Raw genomic sequence first — 24,305 nt, forward strand, 5'->3', positions numbered from 1 at the left:
GAAAGTGAAGATGTAAAAAAGGACATCAAAATCATAAAATGTAGGGGAGGAGAGTAAGAAAATGTAGACTTTTTTTTTTTCCCCTAGAATATATTTGAGCCTGTATGACCACCAGTCTAAGGCAAGTAGGGATAGGAAGGGATTAAACATACTTGAAAAAACAGGGTAACCACAAATCAAAAACATAAAATAGATTCACAAAAACCAGAAAGAAGAGAACATAAGTATAATACAAAAGAAAATCATCAAACCACAAAAGGAAAAAGAAAAAGAAAGGGATAAAGAAGAAATATAAAATCAACAGGAAAACAAGGTTTAAAATGGCAATAAATACATATCTATCAATAATTACTTTAAATGTCAATGGACTAAATGCTCCAATCAAAAGACACAGAGTGGCAGACTCTGTGTCTTTTGATTGGATAAAAAAACAAGATAAAATACAAGAGATATTTGATAGACAGATATACAAAAGTGGATAAAAAACAAGAGACCTACCTACAAGAGACCCACTTTAGGGCAAAGGACACACACAGATTGAAAGTGAGGGGAGGGAAAAAGATATTTCATGCTACCAGAAATAACAAGAAAGCAGGGGTAGCAATACTCATATCAGACAAAATAGCCTTTAAAACAAAGGCCATAAAGAAAGATAAAGAAGGAAACTATATAATGATAAAAGGATCAATAAAAGGATTTTATATTCAGCACCCAAATACATAAAACAAATACTAACAGACATACAGCGAGAAATCAACAGGAATACAATAATAGTAGGAGACTTTAACACCCCACTCACATAGATGGACAGAGCTTCCGGACAAAGAATTAATAAGACAACAGAGATCCTAAATGATATAACAGAACAGTTAGATTTAATTTTTTCATGACATTACGTCCAAAAAGAAACAGAATACATATTCTTTTCAAGTACACATGGAACATTCTCTAGGACTGATGACATACTCGGGCACAAAACAAGCCTCAACAAATTTAAGAGTATAGAAATTATCTCAATCATCTTTTCTGACCATAACAGCATGAAACTAGAAAGGCCAAGTTCTGAGAACTTACCAGGCCAGTTTCCACACAAAAACCTCTTGCAGACAATGCAAGAGGATGCTCTGGGAAAAGAAGGGAAGAGGCATGGCCAACAGAGCAGAGCCATTTGGAGCATTCAAGAAAACACTGGAGGGCTTCCCTTGTGGCGCAGTGGTTGAGAGTCTGCCTGACGATGCAGGGGACATGGGTTCGTGCCCCTGTCCAGGAAGATCCCACATGCCGCAGAGCGGCTCGGCCCGTGAGCCATGGCCGCTGAGTCTGCGCGTCTGGAGCCTGTGCTCCGCAACAGGAGAGGCCACAACAGTGAGAAGCCCGTGTACCGCAAAAAAAAAAAGAAAACACTGGATTCATCAACGGCCCCTTTGGAATACTTGAATAATAGGCTGAGCAGGTGGCGATGAAAATGTACAATCTGTGCTGCAATCTACAGGTACCAAAACGTAAAGGTATGTGCTAGAGTAAGAGCCAGTCTCTGCAGAGGTGGTATTTGAACTGTGGTTTGAAATACCGAAGAAAATATTATAGAAAGAGAAGATGTTGGAGATTTAAAAACAAAGGGTTGTTGAGAGTTTTAGCAACATTACATGAACAGATTTTGGTCTTAGAGCAAGTCTGAGCAGGTAGACAGTGGAAGGAAATGTATCTCAAGCTCCAAACCACCTGGGAAAAAGTACGCAAAAAGACTTCTAACTAAGGGAAGAATAGACTACGATACAAACACCTGGGCACGTTCCATCAAATTACCAATGGGAAGCGTTTACAGTGGAGCACTGGTTTCCAAGCTCAAGCTCTGTAACTGGCCTGAGGCCTGAGAAATCCAGAATTCTTTTCCTGATGCAGTTTATTTTAAAATAAAAGTAAAAATCTGAAGTATCAAGAAGGCTTAAGGACAGAGGAGACTGAGTCTCTTCATACTCCAATCTCAAATCCTGGTGGCCAACACAGAACGAGGCTGAGGTGCTGTTTAATGCTCTGAACCAGTGGGCATCATCAGTGAGCGCCAAGCTGCAGCTCTGGGGGGAGGGGGGAGGATGCAACAGACGATGATAGTTCTCCCCAATGAAACCCTCAGGTGCCTCTATACCCCGCCCCAAACTAACAGGGGCTCACACACACCAATAGGTGCAATCCTCACTGGTACCTCCAAGTTCTTTGGTGTTAAATGGCCACCTAGGGGCCCTTGGCCTTGTCCACCAGGACTGTTGGCACCACAAGTGCAAATATAAACTGAGAAAGAGCTATGCCATGTGCTCTCTCACAGGCATCGTTTTCCAAACACTACCCCCAGTACCTGGCTTATGTTCTATAACCATAACCACTGGCTTGAGGAGAAGGACCACACATTTGAGAGCTGCAGGTGGTTCACTCTGGAGCTATGGGGCATATTAGAAATGACTTAAATAATTGGTCCCAATTTACCCACAGAGGAGGGAAGGCTCATTATCTCCCTTTGAGAAGGCTCAAAAGTTTCCAAGAGGAGAAGACTGTGGTAAGACCAGTCAACCTCCTTTCTCTGTGCACCTTATGAATCCTGGCACCTCCAAAGCTAAAATAATAAAAATGGACTTTAAGACTATAATTCAAGGCTGGGAAGCAGCTCTCTCAGTTAACATACTAAGGAACAGGACTAAAGCCAGCAAGCGGTAAATCTTTGCCGTTCAAAAGGTATTGACTGTTTTTCAAGTGCTCCCCCAGGAAGATATACGACTGAGAGTGTCTTCCCCTGCCCTGCCCGGCAGCACAACTGGACAGAGCAGAAACTGGCCGACAATCCACCTTGAAGACCAGACTCAGAGAAGGAAGAACTACAGGAGGGAGGGAAAAAGTGCATGAACTAAGGGGTTAAAGGGATCAAAGGTCTTAGGTGAAAAGAGCAGGCTTATAGGGGACAAGGAGACTCTTCATCAATACCTTTCTGAATTGTGTCAAAAGTACAAATATTACTTATTCAAAACACAAGCATAACATAAGAAGTAAAAGAAAATAAAGAATGGCAATCATTATGTGAATGTAACATTACCTGAACGTTGTTCAGGTATGTATAAAATGTATAAAATGTATAAAATCAATAGCTCTTTGGGTGGTAAAGTGAGAGGACTAGATATACTGGTATGTAAAAACAAATAATAACGTAAAGACATCAAAGAACCACAGGAATACATAATGCAAAACTAGATGAGTTACGGTAGCACTGTCAGCCTCTTTAAGTTTCCTATATGCAAGTCTTTTTTTTCAAAATAAAAATTATAATCATCATCTGCTTAGCAATGCATCATAAGCAGCTGTGCAAGACATTAACCTGACCACTACACTAAAATTTTCAGAGATAACAAAACAAATATCAAAAGTCATTAACAACCCCTTAAAAATTGTTATTTTTATCATTTTCAACTTATTTAGGTTATCTTTTTTGTCACATAAATGTTTGGCTTTTGAAATCCTTCACGGTAAAAAAAAAAAATTAACTGCTGAGAAAATTAAGATCTTATAGAAAAATAGTAAAAGCCATTAAAAATATTTTCAGGTTTATAAAAATAAACAATTAAAACAGCATATTAAAATAAGGCAAATCAATAACATTTTCCACTTAAACTGTAGTGAAGACTATATTATGAATTTCCATTTTCCATCACCTGCACTTCAGAAATCTTTCAAGAACCTCAAGCAACCCCACTCCCTACATCAAGCAGTTTCAGCAATATGGCGATGCTTAAAAATGTATTTTGCTTACAGATAATACATTATGATATGTTACACGTGTCAATTTGGCTCGATGGTAGTACCCAGCTATTTAATCAAATAGTAATCTAGGTGTTGCTGTGAAGGTGTTTTATAGACGTGGGTAACATCTACAATCAGTTGACTTTAAATAAAGGAGATTACTGTCAAAGCTGTGTGTGGCCTTCATCCAAACAAAGGCCTTAACTGCAAAAACTGAGGTTTGCTGGAGCAGTTCTGCCTCAAGACTGAAGCATCATCAACTCCTGTCTGAGTTTCCAGACTACAGATTCCAACCTGCCACCCACACAATCCTGTGAGCCAATTCCTTGAAAACACACACACACACACACACACACACACACACATCCATTGGTTCTGTTTCTCTGGAGATCCTAACCAATAAATGCACATTCAGAGAGACATTTTATGTGTAGTTCTCTGTTTCAGTATTCTTTATCTTTCTGATTTTATGATCCTACTTCCCTTAGGCTCACCTATACATACCATCTCAGCTCCCACACTCCTCATGGAACCCACCAAATAAAATTCTTGGGACTGAGTTTCCTTTTCCAAGTTTTTGTTTAACAATATCTACACCTCTGCTTTTCTATTTCCATCCCTCGGGCCCTTCTTTTTCTAAAGATTATGAAAGAACAGTAATGAAAATAACTGACATAAACTAGGATGAAAATTCTCATAATATATAGATATACATTTGCATATACAAATTCCTACAACAGAGAGACTTCAGATTGCAAAAGACTATCTACAGTGTCATAGCTCTTTAACTATATGTTTTTAAAGGTAAGGTACATTTTAAGCTGGGATTTTCATTCCAACACAGAGCTCAGAAATGTTTCTGTGCAGGAGATCAGCTTAGTGCTTTGTGACCACCTAGAGGGGTGGGATAGGGAGGGTGGGAGGGAGATGCAAGAGAGAGGGGATATGGTGATATATGTATACATACAGCTGATTCACGTTGTACAGCAGCAACTAACACACCATTGTAAAGCAATTATACTCCAATAAAGGTGTTAAAAAAAAAAGAAATGTTTCTGGGCAATTAACACTGCAATTGGGAAATAAAAGTTAAAGTATAATTTCATTTACAGAAATCAAATTCTAAATCCATAAAAAGAATGTGCTTATTTTGAAATCCAAACATCCTTATTCATGGATAACTTTCTTAATGATGAAGTATATAAACTTCAGAGTTACAGAAGAATTGTCTAGTTAGATATTCCAACAGTATTTTAATGCTAAACTTTCAAGGTATTCAGGTTCCTTAAAATTCAAACATTTCAATGCTTTGTCAACTGGAATCAATATCTATTAACTTAGCTTTATACATGCCTTAAATAGTACAAAGAAAAACATATTTTAAATATTTAAAACAACAATCACATGCTCACCTCCCACATCAACCTGTAATCCATATTTTCATCCAAGTCTTCGGGCATTCTCTTCTCTCCAGCAAATGGTCCAAACTTTTCACCCTGAGTAGTAATGATTACATTGAAAAAGGATTAGTACAATAATCAATAATCAAGTTACTAAAATAAACTATTATTTCTCTTCTGGAAAAACATTTTTCTCCAAAGCCTTATGCCCAATGATTGAGATACATTTAAAATATTAATTTACCCAACACAAGATATTTACATATTTTAAATCTAACTTAATCTATTTTAGCCGAAGAGCCTAAATGCACAACACAGGAGCCAACAAGAAAGGGTTAAATCGCTCAATATTTAAATTCGGACAAGGTTTGAACACTATACTTTCATGTTTCAAACCTCTGCAGTCACTGGCAAGTGGTCTTAAAATGAGAAGCACTGAGTCTTGCCTGACTTGAGACAAGACCACCAGGCAGAAAACCACCTGGTTTCCATAAAAATCATAAATTCGTCCCAATCATGAACAAGAAAGAAGTAGACTTGCCATCCTCAGAGGAAGACTGTTCGTACACAAAGTTTAAATTCTCCTGCCACTCTTTCAAACAACCAAGGGGGCACTCTATAAACCAGGGCTTCTCAAAGTGCGTACTTGAATCACCAGCATGAGAGTCACCAGCGTCGCTTATTACAAATTCAGAATCCTGTGCTTATTAAAATCAGAATCTCTGGGAGTGGGATGTGTGGAGCTGCATTTGGACAAGTTCCCAGGTGAGAGCTGCTGGCAGACACCAGGAGTGGCCCCAGCAGGGAGGGACCCGAGAGGCAGGGTGAAAGGGTAAGCAAAACCGTTCTCACAACTAAGGCAACCAAAGCAGGACTGGAGAGACAGAGAGGGTGGGATCACGCTTGTCCAGCCAGACGATCCACAGACGTGTGTGCAGAGAGGGTACGGGGTCACGCATGCCCTCGTGAGCCTCCTCCAAACCTACCTGTGACTATTCTACAGAAGAACCCTTCTCTTCGTTGGGAGGTGGACAAACTTTTTTTTTTTAATTTTCTTTTTTGCATCTTTATTGGAGTATAATTGCTTTACAATGGTGTGTTAGTTTCTGCTTTATAACAAAGTGAATCAGTTATACATATACCTGTGTTCCCATATCTCCTCCCTCTTGCATCTCCCTCCCTCCCACCCTCCCTATCCCACCCCTCTACATGGTCACAAAGCACTGAGCTGATCTCCCTGTGCTGTGCGGCTGCTTCCCACTAGCTATCTATTTTACGTTTGGTAGTGTATATATGTCCATGCCACTCTCTCACTTTGTCCCAGCTTACCCTTCCCCCTCCCCATATCCTCAAGTCCATTCTCTAGTAGGTCTGTGTCCTTATTCCCGTCTAACCCCTAGGTTCTTCATGACCTTTTTTTCTTAGATTCCATATATATGTGTTATATGTGTTAGCGTACGGTATTTTGATGAACATTGTTGGGGGAAAAATAACCACCAAAACAATGTTTCAAGGCATATAAATGACTTAATGAACAAGAGAAAACCCAACTCCAGGCAACAGTCAAATGTTAAAACTTAGAGGAATTCCAACTAGCCCCTCATGTTACAAAGAAAAGAGGTTCTGAAAAGTCACAAGTAATGGCAAAGCTTTGAAGACCTATTGTTTAATGTTAACTTGGAAGCAGAAAATGCTACAGAGATCCCTGAAATCAAGACGATAATCCTAAATAAACCAAAAACAAGTACACCAAAGAGACAGGGAGACTGCTATTTGGCTATTTCAGGCAACCTGGAAGACAGACCAAATATTAAGGTGTGTTTTTGGTAAAAAATTTGAGGATTTGGTATTAATGCATATATAGTCCAACTTTTCACTCCACTTTGTCATGTATTTATAGCCTTTACCAACTAGTGCAGAAGGAAATCATCTGAGTACACGCTTTCCAATGCAAGAGATCTACCCATGCCAGTCAGTTCCTCTTTGCAGTACAAATCTGGAGGAAATATAAAATTGTATCAATCAATTCAGCAGCATTCAAAGGACTGAAAAGAAAGGGATGGAAACCCAAGTAAATGCACTGGGCTTGGGGGGAAAAGCCTGCTTGTATGCAGGCCTAGGAAGATTATTAAAGGACTTACAGCTTTGAAAATTCAAAACAAGAATCAGGACTGTGAGTTTAAAACCTTGCTATTAATAGTGAGCTATCACTCTATCATAAACTCTAACTATAATAAATACGGCTTTCAATTTTTTTTACCTCAGCCAAGAAATACATTTTGCATCTCAGCCTAGCATATTCACATCTATACAGCTGACAACATGGTGTGAACTATGTGGGTCCACTTAAATGCAGGTATTTTAATTACACCATCCTGGTCCGTTGAATGCACCAGTGTGGAAGAACCACAGATATGGAGGGCCAACTATAAATTCTGTGTGCATTTACCCCCATGTTGTTCAAAGGTCAAGTGTACACAGAAACACACATAAAAAACTAACATGTAAATTTTTAAAAATAATACTACCCTTCCTCTGTACAATGTATTCCATACTGTCTACTCTATTTTACTTCACTTTTGAAAAAATACTAGTTTTGCCCCAATAAAGTTAATTTCACAACTCACCAATGGGTTGCAATCCAATTTAAAAAACACTGACATAAAAACACAGATGGGGGCTTCCCTGGTGGCGCAGTGGTTGAGAGTCCGCCTGCCGATGCAGGGGACACGGGTTCGTGCCCCGGTTCGGGAAGATCCCACATGCTGTGGAGCGGCTGGGCCCGTGAGCCATGGCCGCTGAGCCTGGCGTCCGGAGCCTGTGCTCCACAAGGGGAGAGGCCACAACAGTGAGAGGCCCACATACAGCCAAAAAAAAAAAAAAAAAAAAAAACACACACAGATGGAAGAGATAAATTTCTAAGTATATTTGGCTTTCTCGATTTGGTAAAATTGCCTTCAAAGTACACTAGTGAGTATACTGGGATGATGTGGTCAAATAAACTTGAGTTTCTGTGGCTGCAAGATTACAAAAATATAAATAGTCAACTCTTAGTTATCCATACACTTGTGGTAAGAAACACTGCAGATGATTAAAACAATTTATATTTGGTTTTTGATGAGGATTTTATAATTACTTGACCCACTCCAGGCCTTCCCCTAAAGATCCCAGCACCTACTACCCACCCCCTTCTTTGTTCACTGTCATTTCTACTATACAAACAGCACTTTCTTATCATCACAGGTTTAATGTACACACTGCTTTGTTCACTAACCATTTCCTATGATATTTCTAACCTAAGAGTAAGCCTCTCCTGCCTCAGTAGGCTTCAAACCTGCTCGAGTAACGTACCCATGAAAGGAAGATTTAGGGCACTCACCCATGGGTAAATTTTTTCTTTTAGATAAACCATATGATATTGCCAGTATTTGACCATTTTTGAGCTATAAAAATTAAAATTTTTCATAGGATTCATTATAATATAAATTATATATACATGTGCATGAGCATATTGAACACCTAAAGTGAGGTTCATAATTAATGATAGGAAGGAAACTAACGTTTCAAACTATCTTCTTGAAAATTTCAGAAATTTCTAGTTGACTTCCTATCATCATTGGTTTTATTTTTTGTGATTTAGTTGCTGAAGATCTCATACTAGCAGCAGAAAAACTATCAACTCTACCATTTTCTTGCTGTTAATGTGCGTCAGCATCATTATTATTACCTTCAACCTGTGACTACCTTACAAAAAACCTTCCAAGAATTCTTCACTTCTAACAATCTGAAGAGTCACTATCTCAAATGCTTACAAGGTGAGGCAGGAAAGCAGCACATTAGATGACAAACATGTGAAGGACACAGTAGGGAGTGGCCAGGAGGTGAGTTGGAGGGGCATGCCCATTTAAAAAGCTTTTCAACTCCAACTGACTGTTGTTATATCACAGGGGGAGCCCAATGTTGCAAGATATCTGCAAATATTTTAGTGAAGCTGACAACTCAAATTTGTTTGTGAAATCACTACTACTCTACATTAGCAATGAGTTTCAAGTTTTCAAAATTCTGCGCAGATCAAATAAAATGTGATTGCAAGATAAATTCAACCTGTAGATACCAAATGTCCAAGTCAAACTCACTTCTCAGACTGGCCCAATGCTGAGCCTACAGTGGTGCTTCTTTGCTGTTTCTAAAAAATGCAGATAAATATCCACTCAATTTGGGACCCACTGGACTAGACAATAACTTTTAATTTAAAAATGTACGATTGCAAACATGTGGGCCATTTTCTCTCATTTTGATTAATATTATTAGCAGAAATTTGAAACCAAGATGCAGATCTCTCTCTTAGAATAACGGGAAAAGCACTACCTGAGTACTCCAGGGATGTGGATCCTAATCCTTGCTCTGCCACTAATTATCTGTGACACATCAGGATGTCACAAACTTGGGAGCTTCAGTTTCCTCACCTATAGAACTGAGAAATGTGGATTAGCTGATTTCTAAGATTCCTTCCAGCTCTCAAATCCTGTTAGAGAGAGCTTCCACAGACCAAATTTAGAACAATTTGGGGATCAAAGAGAACAAGAGTATAATTGATTGAAACACATTAACAAATTCTTAAAGCCACAATGATTGCCTGAGAGGAAAAAAAAGAATTTTTTAAATGTCTCATTTGCTGGCATAACAGCTTACTAAAATTAATAAAGAGAAAGAACTAAGCATCTTGTCCTATCTTTCAACAATTACGCTACTTCAGGATAAGCAGACAGCAGCAAGCGATGAAGGAAAGCTCTTCTTTACAGAGGAATGCTAACTTATAAATAAAGGAGGAACAGTCAAGTGAAATCCCCATTTTGAAATCCGTAATAATGTAACTGATTCAGGGAAGGATTATCAATGGATGCTAAAACCATCAGGTAAAAGGTTGACAGTAAAATAGGTATTCATACACTATCAGCTCACAGATTACCAAAGCACAAATCATCTTTACAATGGAAAAATTACGTTAACCCGGTGCTGGTATTACTCAGGGAAAACCAGATATTATATGCCCTCTGCTAAAACGCAGTATGAAGTAAATCATTCTAGCCCTTCATTCCCCAGTGTCTGCCATAGGGATGTGATAGGAGTGTTTGCTAAACTCTCCAGGCACCTCCAGAAGCCAAAGGGCAAGTGAACATGCACAGAACTCTTCCCGCTTGTCCTGCCTCTCACCCAGCGCCTGGGGAGATCCTGCTACCTAGGAAGAGCGCACATGGATGAAACACATTGAGAGAGGGAGGGGGATGCTTCCTATGTTCCCTCCTGTCTCCCACTGCCAAAACTGCACTAGCTTCTGCAACATAAAGAGTATCCAGAGCTTCCCTGCTGGCACAGTGGTTGAGAGTCCGCCTGCCAATGCAAGGGACACGGGTTCGGGCCCCGGTCCGGGAAGATCCCACATGCCGCGGAGCGGCTGGGCCCGTGAGTTATGGCCACTGAGCCTGCGCGTCCAGAGCCTGTGCTCCTCAACGGGAGAGGCCACAACAGTGAGAGGCCCACGTACCGCAAAAAAAAAAAAAAAAAAAGAAGAGTATCCAGAGGGTAGAGAGAAGTGTTTAATACACAATGTCAGTGTGTTTCAAAAAAAAATAATAATCTATATCTAACTCTTCAGATGAGAAGAAATATAGAAGATAGGAACATTAAATAATGTGCCTTGGAAAACCATCAGATAAATCCAGATTGTGAGATACACCACAAACAATTAGCTTGATCTCTTCAGAAAGTAACTGTTATTTTTTTTAAAATGGTATGGAAAGAGGGAAACTGTTAAAGAGAGATTTAATAGACATAACCAAGTATAATAAGTGGTCCTTGAGGATCCTGGTTCAAAAATAAACAGCTATAAAAACATTCTGGAAGCACTTGGAGTAATTTGAATATGGGCTGGAATTAAAAGACATTAGGAAATCACTATTATTTTTGTTGGATGTTAAAATGACAGTATGGCTACTTAAGAAAATGTCCTTACGCTAAAATATGGAGGAATGAATTGTCATAATATCTATAATTTACTTTGAAATGGTTCAGCAAATAAAAAATATATACATATAGATGAAATAAGTTACATTCAAGTAAATCAATCTGCAGTTGAATCATTTATATGTAAAATAATGATGTTTTTCACAGAAGGAGTCTAGAGTCCTCACTTAGAACATAATTATATTTCAGTGCTAAGGTACTATGCATGTGTGTGCTCTTTTTTTTTTTTTTTTTTTTTTTGCGTTATGTGGGCCTCTCTCTGTTGTGGCCTCTCCCGTTGCGGAGCACAGGCTCCAGACACGCAGGCTCAGCAGCCATGGCTCACGGGTCCAGCCGCTTCGCGGCATGTGGGATCTTCCCGGATCAGGGCATGAACCCGTGTCCCCTGCATCGGCAGGCGGACTCTCAACCACTGCGCCACGAGGGAAGCCCCATGTGTGTGCTCTTGCAATACAAGTAGGCCATCAATAAAGTACATTTCCAAAAAGTTCAATATGAAAAATATCCAATCTTTTTTCCCTAAGACTGACCAGGTAGAGACAACTTGCTTCCCTATATCCATCCTCCTTAGTACTAGAATGCTGACCTTGTGGCGGGTACTAATGTACCCAGGTAGAAAAACATTACCAGTTCCCCATTTAGACAGAGAAGACAGCTAACAACATGGAAGCAGAAATCACTGTATGAACTTACTACAAAAGCTCTTAAATGAGAGCTAAGTCAGGAGGTACACCCTAATGCCTTGGTTACTTCCTCTTTCTCCTCACCTGGAATCAAAGCATGATAGCTGGGGCTAAAGGAGCCATTTTGAGGCCGAGAGAACTGCAAAGACTTCCACCCTGACATTTTGAGCCACTGAACTGATAGCAGCAAATGCCCACCTTGTTATAGAGAGAACATAACCCCCAAGCTTTAGATTACTACAGCAGTCTCTGTTACTCTGAGCTGATACGGGAAATATCAGAAATGCACTAGTGCCCAGGATATAGCAGAATTATTCTTTATGAAATTCATCAGTTATAATATGAATATGAAATGGGAAATGCAGGAGAGTTGTGAAGGAGAAGTGATCCTGGATTATGGTGACCTGAATGCAGCACCTTTTCCTTTAACCCCAATTCTAAGTCACTTGCTTCTCTTGAGCAAAACAACTTCTATTAGCATGTATGGGTAACTGTGTATAAGTGAAGCCTTAGGTTCCGGCACAGAACTGGTGTGAGGCATTCTCTAAAGTGGGCTGAGTAATTAACTGAAAAACAGCAGAAGAGTGCTGAGGACTGGCAACTAGGGGATCCTGAGAAGAACCTGAAAGGCAGAGAAGGCTGGGGCCATAGCCCACAGTCCTTCCCATCCTTGCAGCCCAGGAAAGTGCAAGGAGACCAGAAAGCCAACAGGGAATTGACGGTCTATCTGTCACTGCAGGCCCATGACAATAGAGACCCCTTTGCCTACGGGGGAGGACTGATACCACAGAGTGTTCTTCAATAACCAGTCGAGCTTCGATAAAACCACCAAGGCAAATTGCCTGTAAAAAGGGGCCCAGGTGCCTATGAAGGAGGCCAAGCAGAAAAATAATATCCATACTCTGTAAAACAGAACATCTGTAGGAGACAGAGTACGTTAATTAAAAGGAATTATGTTCGGAATTCCCTGGCGGTCCATTGGTTAGGACTCCGCGCTCTCACTGCCGAGGGACCAGGTTCAATTCCTGGTCAGAGAACTAAAATCCCACAAGCCACGCGGTGTGGCAAAAAAATATTTAATTAATTAATTGGAATATGTCAATTACGTAAGAGAATTTAAGGAGATTCAAGTACAGCACTCAAAAAAAAAAAAAACCTTTAAAAGTGAAAAAAGCATAATTTCCTAGTTAAACATTTTGAGAGAATAAATTGAAAGAGAAATACAACAACCTGAGAATCCCTTACCCAGTCAGGAAATCCTTTACAGTCAGATGGGAAGGAGAGCTACTTGACGATATACACAGATTCAGAAAGAATATTATCCACATGATTTAATGAGAAAAAGAACCACAAAAAGTCTCTAACTAAACAAATTAACCAGAACAAAGGACAAAAATTAGAAGAAAATGAATAGCTGGTGTATATACACACCTGGGTATGCAGAATATACAAGTTAAATAACAACTCTTGAAACAAGGGATATACTTTTAAAAGAAATTCTATTAAGTAACATACGATTTCATCAAAACTTAGGAATCTGGGGTGAAGAAAGGCAGGAAGACAAAAGCATTCCCAAAGTTGCAGGGCAGGCAGAGGTTGGGGGGAGTGCTGACAGGAAGGAAGGAGAAGAGGGAACTAATAGAGAAATGAACATCTTGTGGAAGAAATCATATTTTTTGTGGAGAATATGGTTGAGGTTCTAGCTATTAAATAAAAAAATCATGTGCATCTGATTATGAAAGAGGGGAAGAAGAAGTAAATCACTAAAGAAAAAGAAGAGTAGAACTAATAAATTAACAAGAGGGGGGAAAAGAATGAATAGTGACTTGGACAGCAAAAATAAGGAAAATTCAAAATAAGTTATAACAATATAAAATAAGTAATGAGTGTAAAGATGACAAGAATAAAAACCAATTATATTAATGTCATTACACTACATATGAAAAGGCTAAATTCTCTTATTAAATGAGATTGTAATACTGCATTATGAAATATAACCTAGCTAACATGATTACAAAAAGATAAAACAAAATGATAAAAAGTAAATTAAAATGAGTAGACAAAGTTATACAGATAAAAGCAAAGAAAAGGCAATAGCGTACCATACAAGGTTAAATTAACAGCTGAATTGCACTAAACAGAATAAAGCATAACGTTATGTAATGATATAAAGCATATTTATGAAGAACATAGAACAGTGAGAAACCAGTAGCATAGAAATCTTAAAAACGCAAGAAGAACTAGAGTGGGAGATTTTAAAATACCTTTCAAAATTGGACAGATAGGTTAAGTAATAAAAAATAATAAATAAAAATATACAGAAAATGCCATTAATCTTAAAACTTTCAAAGTTCAAAATCCATCAAAGATTTAGAAAGACTATCACTCCTACCCTAATAATAAGAAAGTCGATAAACTATAAAATCATAACTTTTCTTGAAGAGTGCACTGGCTTACCTATGGCAGATCACAGAAGGAGGAGCTGCCAGCCACCACACAAGCAAGTAAGAAATCAATTAACATTTTAATAGTTTGCTAAAGAATGCATGTGAGACAGCTTGACTGTATAGAACCACTGGAAGCCCCAGACCCAAGGGGAGTTCACACACACATACAGACTCTTTTCCAAGGGCCTCCCCATATAAGAAAGATTGGGGGACAGAAAGAAGGACAGAGAGACTCCTTCAGTGGTGCAGAAGGAAAACAGCAGCCGCTGCAAAAATGCACAACACCCCATACCTCCTGCCCTTATCTTTTTCTCATATTAGGAGAAGCCTTCAGCTAATACAAGAACATAGCAAACTCTGTCATCTCCAGGATACAAATAAAGATCAACTGCTGCTGAAGGAAGCAGTACAGGCTCAGGAATTTATACCACAACCTCAAAGGATTCTTACCATTGGGTGAGGGACAGGAAACACTCCCCCACAAAAAAACCAATCACTGATACGAGACAAAAGTTTGGCTCCTACGGGAAAGAGAGGTAGGAATGCTATGGAAACTCAACTCCCAGAGCTCAGGCTAATAAACCCTAGATAAGAGTGAAGCTGGACCAAGACAGAGAACAGAGAGAACACAGACCTCAAATAACACAGCGGTCTACTGTGGGGGAAGGACAAGAGCATGGCAACTCGGTGAGAGAAACCCACTATGATGCAGGCACTCAGGGACAGGAGAAAGCTGAGAGTAGAATAGAGACACTGAGAAAAACCTGGAGCACCCCGGCCACCACCCTAATCACAAGGCAACTCTAGAAGAATCTGAAGCCTGTGGTACACTGAAAGTAACAAAAACAACAACATAATGCAAACCCACCTTATCTCCTAACTAGGTTGACCCAAACTCCCACACTAAACAGGATAACAAAATAAAACATGTGCATATTTCCAAACATAAATACTATTTACCACACTCTGATTGTTTCACACATGACACTGGCATTCAGTCAAAAATACAAAAATAAAAACATACAAGGAAACAAGGGAAAAAACAGCAAATTCTGAAGAAACAAAGCAATCAGCAGAATCAGATGCAGAAATGACACAGACATTAGAACTATCAGACAAGGACTTTAACAATAACTATGGTTAATTTGTTAAAGAATGTACTAAAAAGGCAGATAACATGCAAGAACATAGGGGAACTATCAGCTAAGACATGGAACCTGTAAGAGAGAAACCAGTGAAAATGCTAGATATAAAAATCATGGTTTCAAAAATGAATTCCTTTGACAGACTCACCAGGTAACAACACAGCTGAGAAAAGCAGCAGTAAACTTGAAGGCAACAGAAATTACCTAAACAAACACAAAGTGGGAAAAGAAAAAAAAAGAGAAAGAAAGCAGAACAAAGAATGTTAAGAGCTGTGAGACAATATCACATCAACTGGTCTGACATACATGTAATTGGAGTCCCAGAAGAGAGAAAGCTTATGCCAGAAGTAATATTTGAAGAGAAAATGGCTAAGGATTTTCCAAAAATGATAAAAGACATCAAACCACATATAAAATAAAAAAGCAAGTTTTAAAAAAAATTAAAGACATCATATTCAAACTGTTAAAATGCAAAGAAAACGAGAAAAACCTTGAAAGTAGAGGAAAAAAGATTATGCGTGAAGAATGTAACTTACAGCAGACTTGTCAGAAACTTTGTAAACTAAAAAAAAGAACAAGTGATATCTTCAATGTAATGAGAAAAAAAAACAAAAACCTGTCAACCTAGAGAAGATATCTTTCAAACAATAAAGCAAAATACTTTTTTTTAGAAAAACAAAAGCTGAGAAAATTCATTGCCAGCAGACTTGTGATACAAGAAATGCTCAAAGAATATGGTACCAGAATATGATACCAGACAGAAATGTAACTCAAAACAAAGAAATGAAGAGCTCCAGAAATGGAAATAAAGGTAAATAACACAATTTGCCTTATTTTGTAATTGTTCTAGAAGATAATTGATAGTATAAAGGGAAAACAGTAAAAATGTACTGTAAGGTTTATAACACACAAAATAGGTGAAAATGATTGCATAAAGGATGGGAAGGAGGAACTGCCGGTATAACAACTATATCTCACTGCCTTTTTGATATCTGTTGTCTAACAGACTTGTCAAAATCAACATGCCTTAAACCAAACTGCAGATGGCGAAGGCCATTTAAACCTGTTGCACCAAAATCTTCCCCTATCTCAGTTGCTGGCTGACAAACCAATCCTCCCAATTTCTCACGCTAAAACCCTTGTAATCATCTTCCCTTTCTTCCACTTATCTCATCAGCATATTCTATCTTCAAACTACACTTCCAACACTGCCACTATCTTGGTCTAAGACACCATCACCTCTCACACGGATAACTGCAAAAGAATCCTAATAATCTCCCAGTTAACACATTCACCCTTTGGTCAACTATTCTCCACACAGCAATCAGGGTGATCCTGATAAGCTCAAGTCAGATCATGTAACTCCTCCGCTCAAAACCCTGCAGTGGCTCCCCATTTCACTCAAAGTAAAGCCAATGGCTTTACAATGCCCCAAAAGGCCCTAAGAAATGTAGGCCTGGTACCCTTCTCTTCACTATCTCTCTGACCTCCTCCCTTAGTACTTGGCCCCTTGGTAAGTCCATTCCAGCCTCACCAGCCTCCTTATTCCTGGAACACAACAGGCAAATGCCCATCTTAGGGCCTTTACTCTAACTGCTGCCTAGAATGTTCTTGCCCTAGAAACGTTTGGCTACTTTCCTCCCATCCTTTAAGTCATTGCCCAAATTTCCCGGCTAGTGAGGATTAACTGGGCCAACCACCTATGTAGAAAAACATCTTCCCACAAACGCACACAGTCTGCCAAGTCAACAATACCCAGCTCTACTTTTTCTTTTCTACAGCACTTATCACATTTTAACACAGTATAAGACTTTTCTAATCGTTCATTGTTAATCTTCTTCTCTCACGAAAATGCAAGCTCTGCAAAAGCCAGAATTTCTATTTTGTTCACTACTGTATTCCAAACAGCTGGTACCAATCTTGGTAATAAACATTTACTTAGTAACTGTGTAAAACAAGACCCAAAGAAATGAAAATTATGTCATATCCTCCGCATAGAATATGTTCAGTTATTAAAAATAATAAATAAAAGCCAAAGCAGATTACCTAGAGGGATTTCTATGAGATACTGCTGAATGATACTCTTTTCTCCTTTTTGTAAAATAACTTTTTAAAAGTGTGTGAATAGGTATGTGTCTGTACTCATGGAAATGAGCATGGATGTAGCATTTTATCAGTATATTGAAAAATAATTTTTGGTTTTTCTTTTTAGTGAAAGGGACGTATGGAAGAATCTGAGTTCCAATTCTGATTAATCCACTTGTGATATAACCTTCCTCACAATCAGTGTCCTCATCTATAAAACAAGGACAACAATGACCACCTTGCAGACTTGTAGGGCTTAAATACAAACTGTGTAACACATCCAGTGACTATTCTGTCACTTACCCTTCTGTCACTAGCAACTAGCCCAGTGCCTAACAACTGCAATTGCTCAATAAATATTTGTTGAAAGAATTAACTGTAGCTGTTATAATCACACACAAAAAACAAAATCTGAATCTGTAATAACACCAGGAAATACAAAGCTGCATTAAGTCACTCTTGTAGAGTGTAAATGTGTGAACATAGAAAAGAGATAGCACATATGGCAGGCATTGATGGTGATTATTTTCCCTCTGATTATGTTTCCAGATTAGCTATCACCAGCCACCAGGAACTGTAAACAAACATCTACTGGCAGAATTTTAGCCAGAGTATAAAGACACATTATTTCTTCAGGAGAGTCACCTTCTGAGTGGATCAACAAAACACCTTCTTCCACAAAATCTAGTCTTCTTGTATTAAAATTTATACATGGTGATTCTTCCTCTATGCTTTTACTTACTTTTCTTTTGGGGTTTTCTCTTTCCCATATGTTTTTCTAACCCTATACAACTTGCCTCATTTTTTTAGCTTCTTGTATTTTCACAAACTCAGATTCAAACCCTTATTTCAGTTATTTTTCTCTCGGGATTTTACCTCATCAAATGTCTTTGCTACAAATCCCTCAAAGAGAATCAAGGTGCCTGCCTTGGTGTGAAGGAGAGGGAGAGGGAGATTGTGCTGTGGAAGGAAGAGGAGCTTGCAATAGAGTTGTGAGCAGCAAGATTCCCGGCAAAGCTTCTCTGGGCTTCAATGTCTTCATCTGTAAGATGAGAAGGTGCAAGCTGGATTCCCTCTGAAGTTCTTTTAAACACCATCATTCAGAACACCATCAGAATCTATTATTTCCTATTCTACTTCTCATGTACACATTTTTTCTTCCTCTTTATAAGGGAACCACTCACCCAGGCTTTACTGCATGAATGCCAACCTTGTTGACCTTTGCTAGAATCAACACTGAAAACAAGGCAGAAGAGTCATCAACATGGTCGATCTGTAATGCATACATTTTATTGGGACCAGTATGTGAGGAAGGATGCACTGTAAAATGTTCCACATAATGTAGACAAGGAAGAATTACACTTTGGAGCTGGGGTAGGATGTATAATGGCCCACGGAAAAGGTTTACATCCTAACCCCTAGAATCTGTATGTTACCTTACATGGTAAAAGGGACTCTGCAGATGGGATTACATTAGGGACCTTGAGCTGGGGAGGTTACTCTGCATTATCTGGGTGGACCCAACCTAATCACAAGGGTCCTTGTAAGAGGAAGCAGGAGGGTCAGAGTCAGAGAAGGAGATGTGATGACAAAAGCTGAGGTCAGAATGATGTGGGGTCATGAGCCAAGGAATGTCAGCGGCCTCTAGAAAACTATAAAAACCAAGAAAGTAAACTCTCTCTTTAGAGCCTCCTGAAGGAACCAGCCCTGCCTACGCATCTTAGATTTATATTCTCCAGAACCATAAAATAATAAAGCTGGATTGTTTTAAGCCACTAAGTGTGTGATGGTTTGGAATCAGCAATAGGAAACTAATGCCTCCGCGCTGCCAATAAGTTGTGCCCTGAAAAGAAGCTGTGGATAAGATCCTAGGGTATCTGGCAAGTTTGAACTAGGAACCTGCATTTGTTCAATAGAAGAGCAAAGTGTAGTGGGAGACTGCCCTAGGGTTCAAGGGCACAGGATGCCACTCAGGAGTCCCTAAGGCAAAAAGGCACAGGGATGAGAGGGAAGGAAGCCAGGAACTGAGCTACCCCAGTGGGGTCAATTCACTGTGGCTGGTGTGTATCAAGGGACGTGAGCCTCATCAATGCTCCACCAGGAGGCTCCACCTCCATTCACTCTCTAATGCATCACCCCGTTTATTTCTTTCACTTAACACATGCTGCAACTGTCTTGGAAATCTTCCCTTCCTTTACCTGTTTGCTACGTCTCTCCCCACACAAGAACACAAGCTCCATGTGGACAAAGACCTTGTCTGTTTTGCACCCGTCTGTATCCCCAAGGCCTAGCACAGTACTGCCACACCTGAAAGACTAAATGACTGAAAGTCAGGGGGGAAGAAAAACCAACAGCCTACAACAAACCTCAAGGAAACAAAGACAGGTAGTGGTATATTTGCCACCTTAACCCTTTCCATAAAATCACAGAATCTGAGAACTCAAAGAAATCTTATGGTTTACCTCTGCACTTTCTGAGTTCAAACACAATGTCAAACACACCACCACCTGGTTAATCATATAAGCTGGCAATGAAAAATATGGTCATTGATATAAAACATGTAATGTAGTGAGATGTTTCATAACTTTTCATTGTATGTATACTTCCTATATTAGCTTTGAGTACCTAACATTAATTTTAATCTGCATAGTAACCTAGAATTCCACATCTTTTGTACAACATTAAACTGTGCTCATGAGATAACACATGGCAAGCACGCAGAACAGGGTCTGGCGTGCTAAAGTGTTAAATCTACTATTTTGTATTATTTTTTATCTTATCATTAGCAAATTGCAATGCGTATAAATGTGAATGAACTCAGGCCTCCTTTTTCTACTCTAGGGCTTTCCAGCAGACTCCCATCCATTCTTTCTCCAAGAATAATGGCTCACACAGAAATATCTACCAGATGACCCTCTCTTCAGGCAATCTCTAAATTTCCATAACGGCAAGAAAAGGAAAGGACTTTCCGTAATGGATAGAAAAGAAAAAGAAGTCTTTCCCATTTCTTCTTCTTGTCGTTTTGTACATTTTATAGAAGAAAAAAGAAAAAAAAAAAAAAAAAGCAGCAGCAGCACCAGGCCTACAAAAAAGGACAACTGCCAAGGAAACACCGAGTGGGACTAAGGTGGAGCCAGGGAATTAGGTGACTCAGCTGCAGGGACTCCACTCTAGGAGACTCCACACAAAAAGGGGTGGGTCTAGAAAGGGATTAGGGATCCCATTGGTAAGGGAATCCCCAATTAATATGGTGAATGTAGCGGGGGTAGAGGGTCTAGCAAAATCCCCCAACCTCAGTACAGCTCTAGATTAGATTCTCTGAACTGAAACCAATAGATGACTTGAATTGCAACTGTTTTTGAAAAACAGAATTGTTATACAAGCATACGTGTTATAAAAGTGTGATAAAACTTCTGTGATACATTCCACAATTTGTTTAGAATAGAGAACATAAAAACTTTTAAGTAAGGTCCTTAATAGAGCTGCTGAAATACTTTTTCGCAGACCCTTTGATTAATGGCCAGAGTTAAAGCTAGTACAAGGTAACTGCAAAAATATTTAAGCATAGAGAAACTATATGCAAACTGGTAAGGGATGCACTGATATTCAGCTTTAGCTTTACAGTATAGCTAAAATCTGCTATTCAGCTTCAGCTTTGTCCTCAGCTTCTGGAAGGCAAAGGAGCTGAAGCCTACTTCAAGGTCATTTCTGGCATCAATGAACCTGTCAGTGATCGATGACCTTATGATTATCTTGTGATCACAACTAAACTATATCACCAATAGTATGTCATCTGGATTTATTGCAAACATCTGCACATTCACTTGAACTATAGGTAAGCATTCTAGATGTGACCTGGATGAAACCATGCGTTTTACATGTTGAAGTTACACAAACCAGGAAAGGATAAGTATCTGTAAGTACTGCAATAATAAAATGCAATAATATATGATTTTGGAAGCTGTTCATTCTACACCCCAAAATAATTTAAAACTTCCAAATAACTTATTTCATGGAAAAAGAATTTGGAATTAATAAAAATATCAAAAGAACATACATCGGCCAGCTGTTTCTAAAAACCTAAATAATATAAGGCAAAAAATAAGGATAATTTAATAATTCTAATATTTGTACAATTTTACTATATTACTATTAAAAACATAAAACAAAATAATGTTTAAGAACTGTGTTTAATTTTTAAGTACTTATTTTTAGTCCTGAGACCTTCAAGAAAAATCCATTTGGGAATTTCATATCTTGTGAGAAAATTAAAAGCAGAATCTCAACTTCTGCTTTGAAAGAATGTTGATTTTAACATTTACCCTTTTGGCAAAAACATCTATTCAGATCAAGTGTTTACACCTGCTTTTCTCCTTTGAGCATTCTCCCAAACTCCCATTTGAAGGAGTAAATACGGGGTTTATTGTTTCCAATTTTACCCTGGGAGATACTTACAGACCCTGCTGTCAATGAAGGCCTTCTGAAGCACCTGTGCACCTTTCTTCACTTGCTCCTTAGGTGAAGGGGTGGGGAAAGACTCATACTCAGATGAAAGGCATCCTGGTGTCTCCGGTGCATCTTGTGAACCTCTTGTTAGCCCACCTTAACTGAACAAGCCTGCTGCTGCCCAAACCTCACCCCTACACAGTGGGGGTGAGGGGTGCTGGGAAGCTGGCAGAAACAGGTCTGGGAAGGACATGAGCTTTGGACTAAGAAGTGATGGGTCTGAAGCCTAACTCACTAACTCAGCAGGAAATTTAACCTCCAAGTACTTCTGCTTTCTCCTCTCCTACAAGAGGATTAAGACTGTTCTCACAGGAGTGCTGTGCCAGTGAAGTTACTAACAGAGGTAACGCAGCAAGCATGGGCCCTAGCACCAAGTATCTGCTCAGTAAACGCTGGCTCTCATGACCCTAGGCATTTCACCACTGCCTCCGTGATTTCACACATCCCTTGAAACGGCTATAACAGGTTTCACTGAATCAAAAAACTTGGTATTGTCCAGTAATCTCTCCTCCTAGGCCTTTGCTTTCAACATCCAACATTTCCAGGTCGTTCCCTTAGGGCCACTGCCATGTGCTGGTCCTACTCACGTGTCTCTAAATCTCTGGAAGGAAAGATCCGAGGAAAATCCAGAAAAGCTGAGGAAAAAGTTCAACGATTCATGCATTATCTAGCTGGCACCTCCCAGGATTCACATTACACATTTTGGAAGGAAGGAAAGAACTGTGGGGTGTCTGAATGACATGCTAAGGCCTGCGTTGAGCTGCGCTCTGGGCAGCTCCCCGCAATCCCCACAGGGAAAGTGAGGCATTCCCTACAGGAAGAAAGGCGGCGATGGAGCTCGTGCGCGCCTGGGAAGACACCCGCCCACGGGTGCCTCTGCCCACTCCCGGAGCCGACGAAGAGGGAGGCTCCATCCCGACTCACTTCCTGCAGGGGAGGAAAGACATCTTGCCGCAGGGCGGTCGGCGGCAGTTCCGCCTCTGGACCGGCCGGCTGCAGAGCGCGCCCCGCCGACACCTACGTGGCGCTGCCCGCTCGCGAGGCGCGGCGGGCGAAGGCCACCCCCGCCGCCCTAGCCTCCCCGCGGGGCTCCCGGCCGGCCCGGCGAGGGGCGACGCGAGTGAAGCCCGCGGAGCCCCCGGCCCGGCGGAGGGGCGAGCCCGGGAGGCGCAGGACGCACGGCGGGAGCAGAGGCGCGCAGGCCGCCGCCGGGTCACCCACCTTTCTTACTCTGCGGGCCGTGTAGAGCCCCATCCCGTCCTGAACCCGGGAGGACTTCAGGGAGAACCTGTCCGGCACGTACATGCCCAGCATTTTCCCAGCCGCGGCCGCCGCCTCGCTTAACACCGGCGCTCTGCGCCCGGGAGGCGACACATGGAAATTTGGGGTGCCGGGGTGGAGGGGAGAGGCCGGCGGGGAAGGAGGAAATGGAGTTTTCCTCCCAGAATCCCCACCTCCCCGCCGATTCCAGGATCCCCCGCGGCTCAGCCCCTCCTCGTCCCGGGTCTAGCTCGGCCCGGAGCCGCCGAGGCCGCAGCTGCCATTGCTGGCGCGGGGGCGTGGGGGGCGCGGGCCCGGGCGCTGCGGGCGCCGGGACGCTGCGGGCGCGGGGACGCCGCGCGCTGATTGGCCCGAAGTTAGCGGCTCGGACCCGCTCCTGGGCGTGGAGCCCGGGGCAGGGCTGACCCCGGAGCTTCGAACCCTGAGGCCAAAGCGACCCGCCCGCACCGTGCGCCCCGCGCAGCCGCGTGCGGACCCGCCCTTAACCAGCTCTGGGTTTTGAGTCTCTGAGCTTAAACTCCCAGTCGGTGAATTTTGCACTCTTCAGATGCAAAGCGAAATGGGCCTTGACCGAGCTGGGGCCATCCTCCAAAACAACTTTAGAAGTTCTAGACCGAAGGCATACTTACTGCCTAACTACTGAGAACAATCCCTGGGGTCTAGGAAATTTTAGTACTTTTACATCTGAGTTATGCATCTTTGGTTTATTTCATGCTTGTTTCAGAGGTTCGAACACGTAGGGGACCAATAAATATGTAGATTAACGTTCAGAGAAAGCGGGTATACGCAGCCTGCAGCTAATCCATTTCAATTTAACTCAAAATTTGTCGTGAACAATTGAAGTAATATTTAAATCCGGTAGAAACTAGTTCTTTTCTGGTGTCCTAATCCCTGGGAAATTCTTACACTTCCAAAGATGAGCTATTCCTGAGTCCTCTCTACCTTGAAAAT

At 40.7% G+C, this 24,305-nt stretch overlaps 1 protein-coding gene across 3 annotated transcripts in view; it reads right to left on the reverse strand.

Moving 5' to 3' along the window:
* Window positions 1-23,630, reverse strand: part of PRDM5 (PR/SET domain 5) — a 214,728-nt gene extending 191,098 nt beyond the window's left edge. For all 3 annotated transcript variants that reach the window (XM_081240766.1, XM_081240765.1, XM_081240767.1), the window contains exons 1-2: window positions 23,295-23,630; window positions 5,196-5,279 (exon numbers count right to left, since the gene is read on the reverse strand). In XM_081240766.1, coding sequence (XP_081096892.1) covers window positions 5,196-5,279; window positions 23,295-23,387 — 177 coding nt within the window. In that variant the 5' untranslated portion in view covers window positions 23,388-23,630. The remainder of the gene's footprint in view (window positions 1-5,195; window positions 5,280-23,294) is intronic.
* Between the last annotated feature and the right edge of the window lie 675 nt (window positions 23,631-24,305).

The sequence above is a fragment of the Mesoplodon bidens genome, assembly GCF_964165515.1.
Source record: "Mesoplodon bidens genome assembly, chromosome: 1".
Taxonomy (NCBI): domain Eukaryota; kingdom Metazoa; phylum Chordata; class Mammalia; order Artiodactyla; family Ziphiidae; genus Mesoplodon; species Mesoplodon bidens.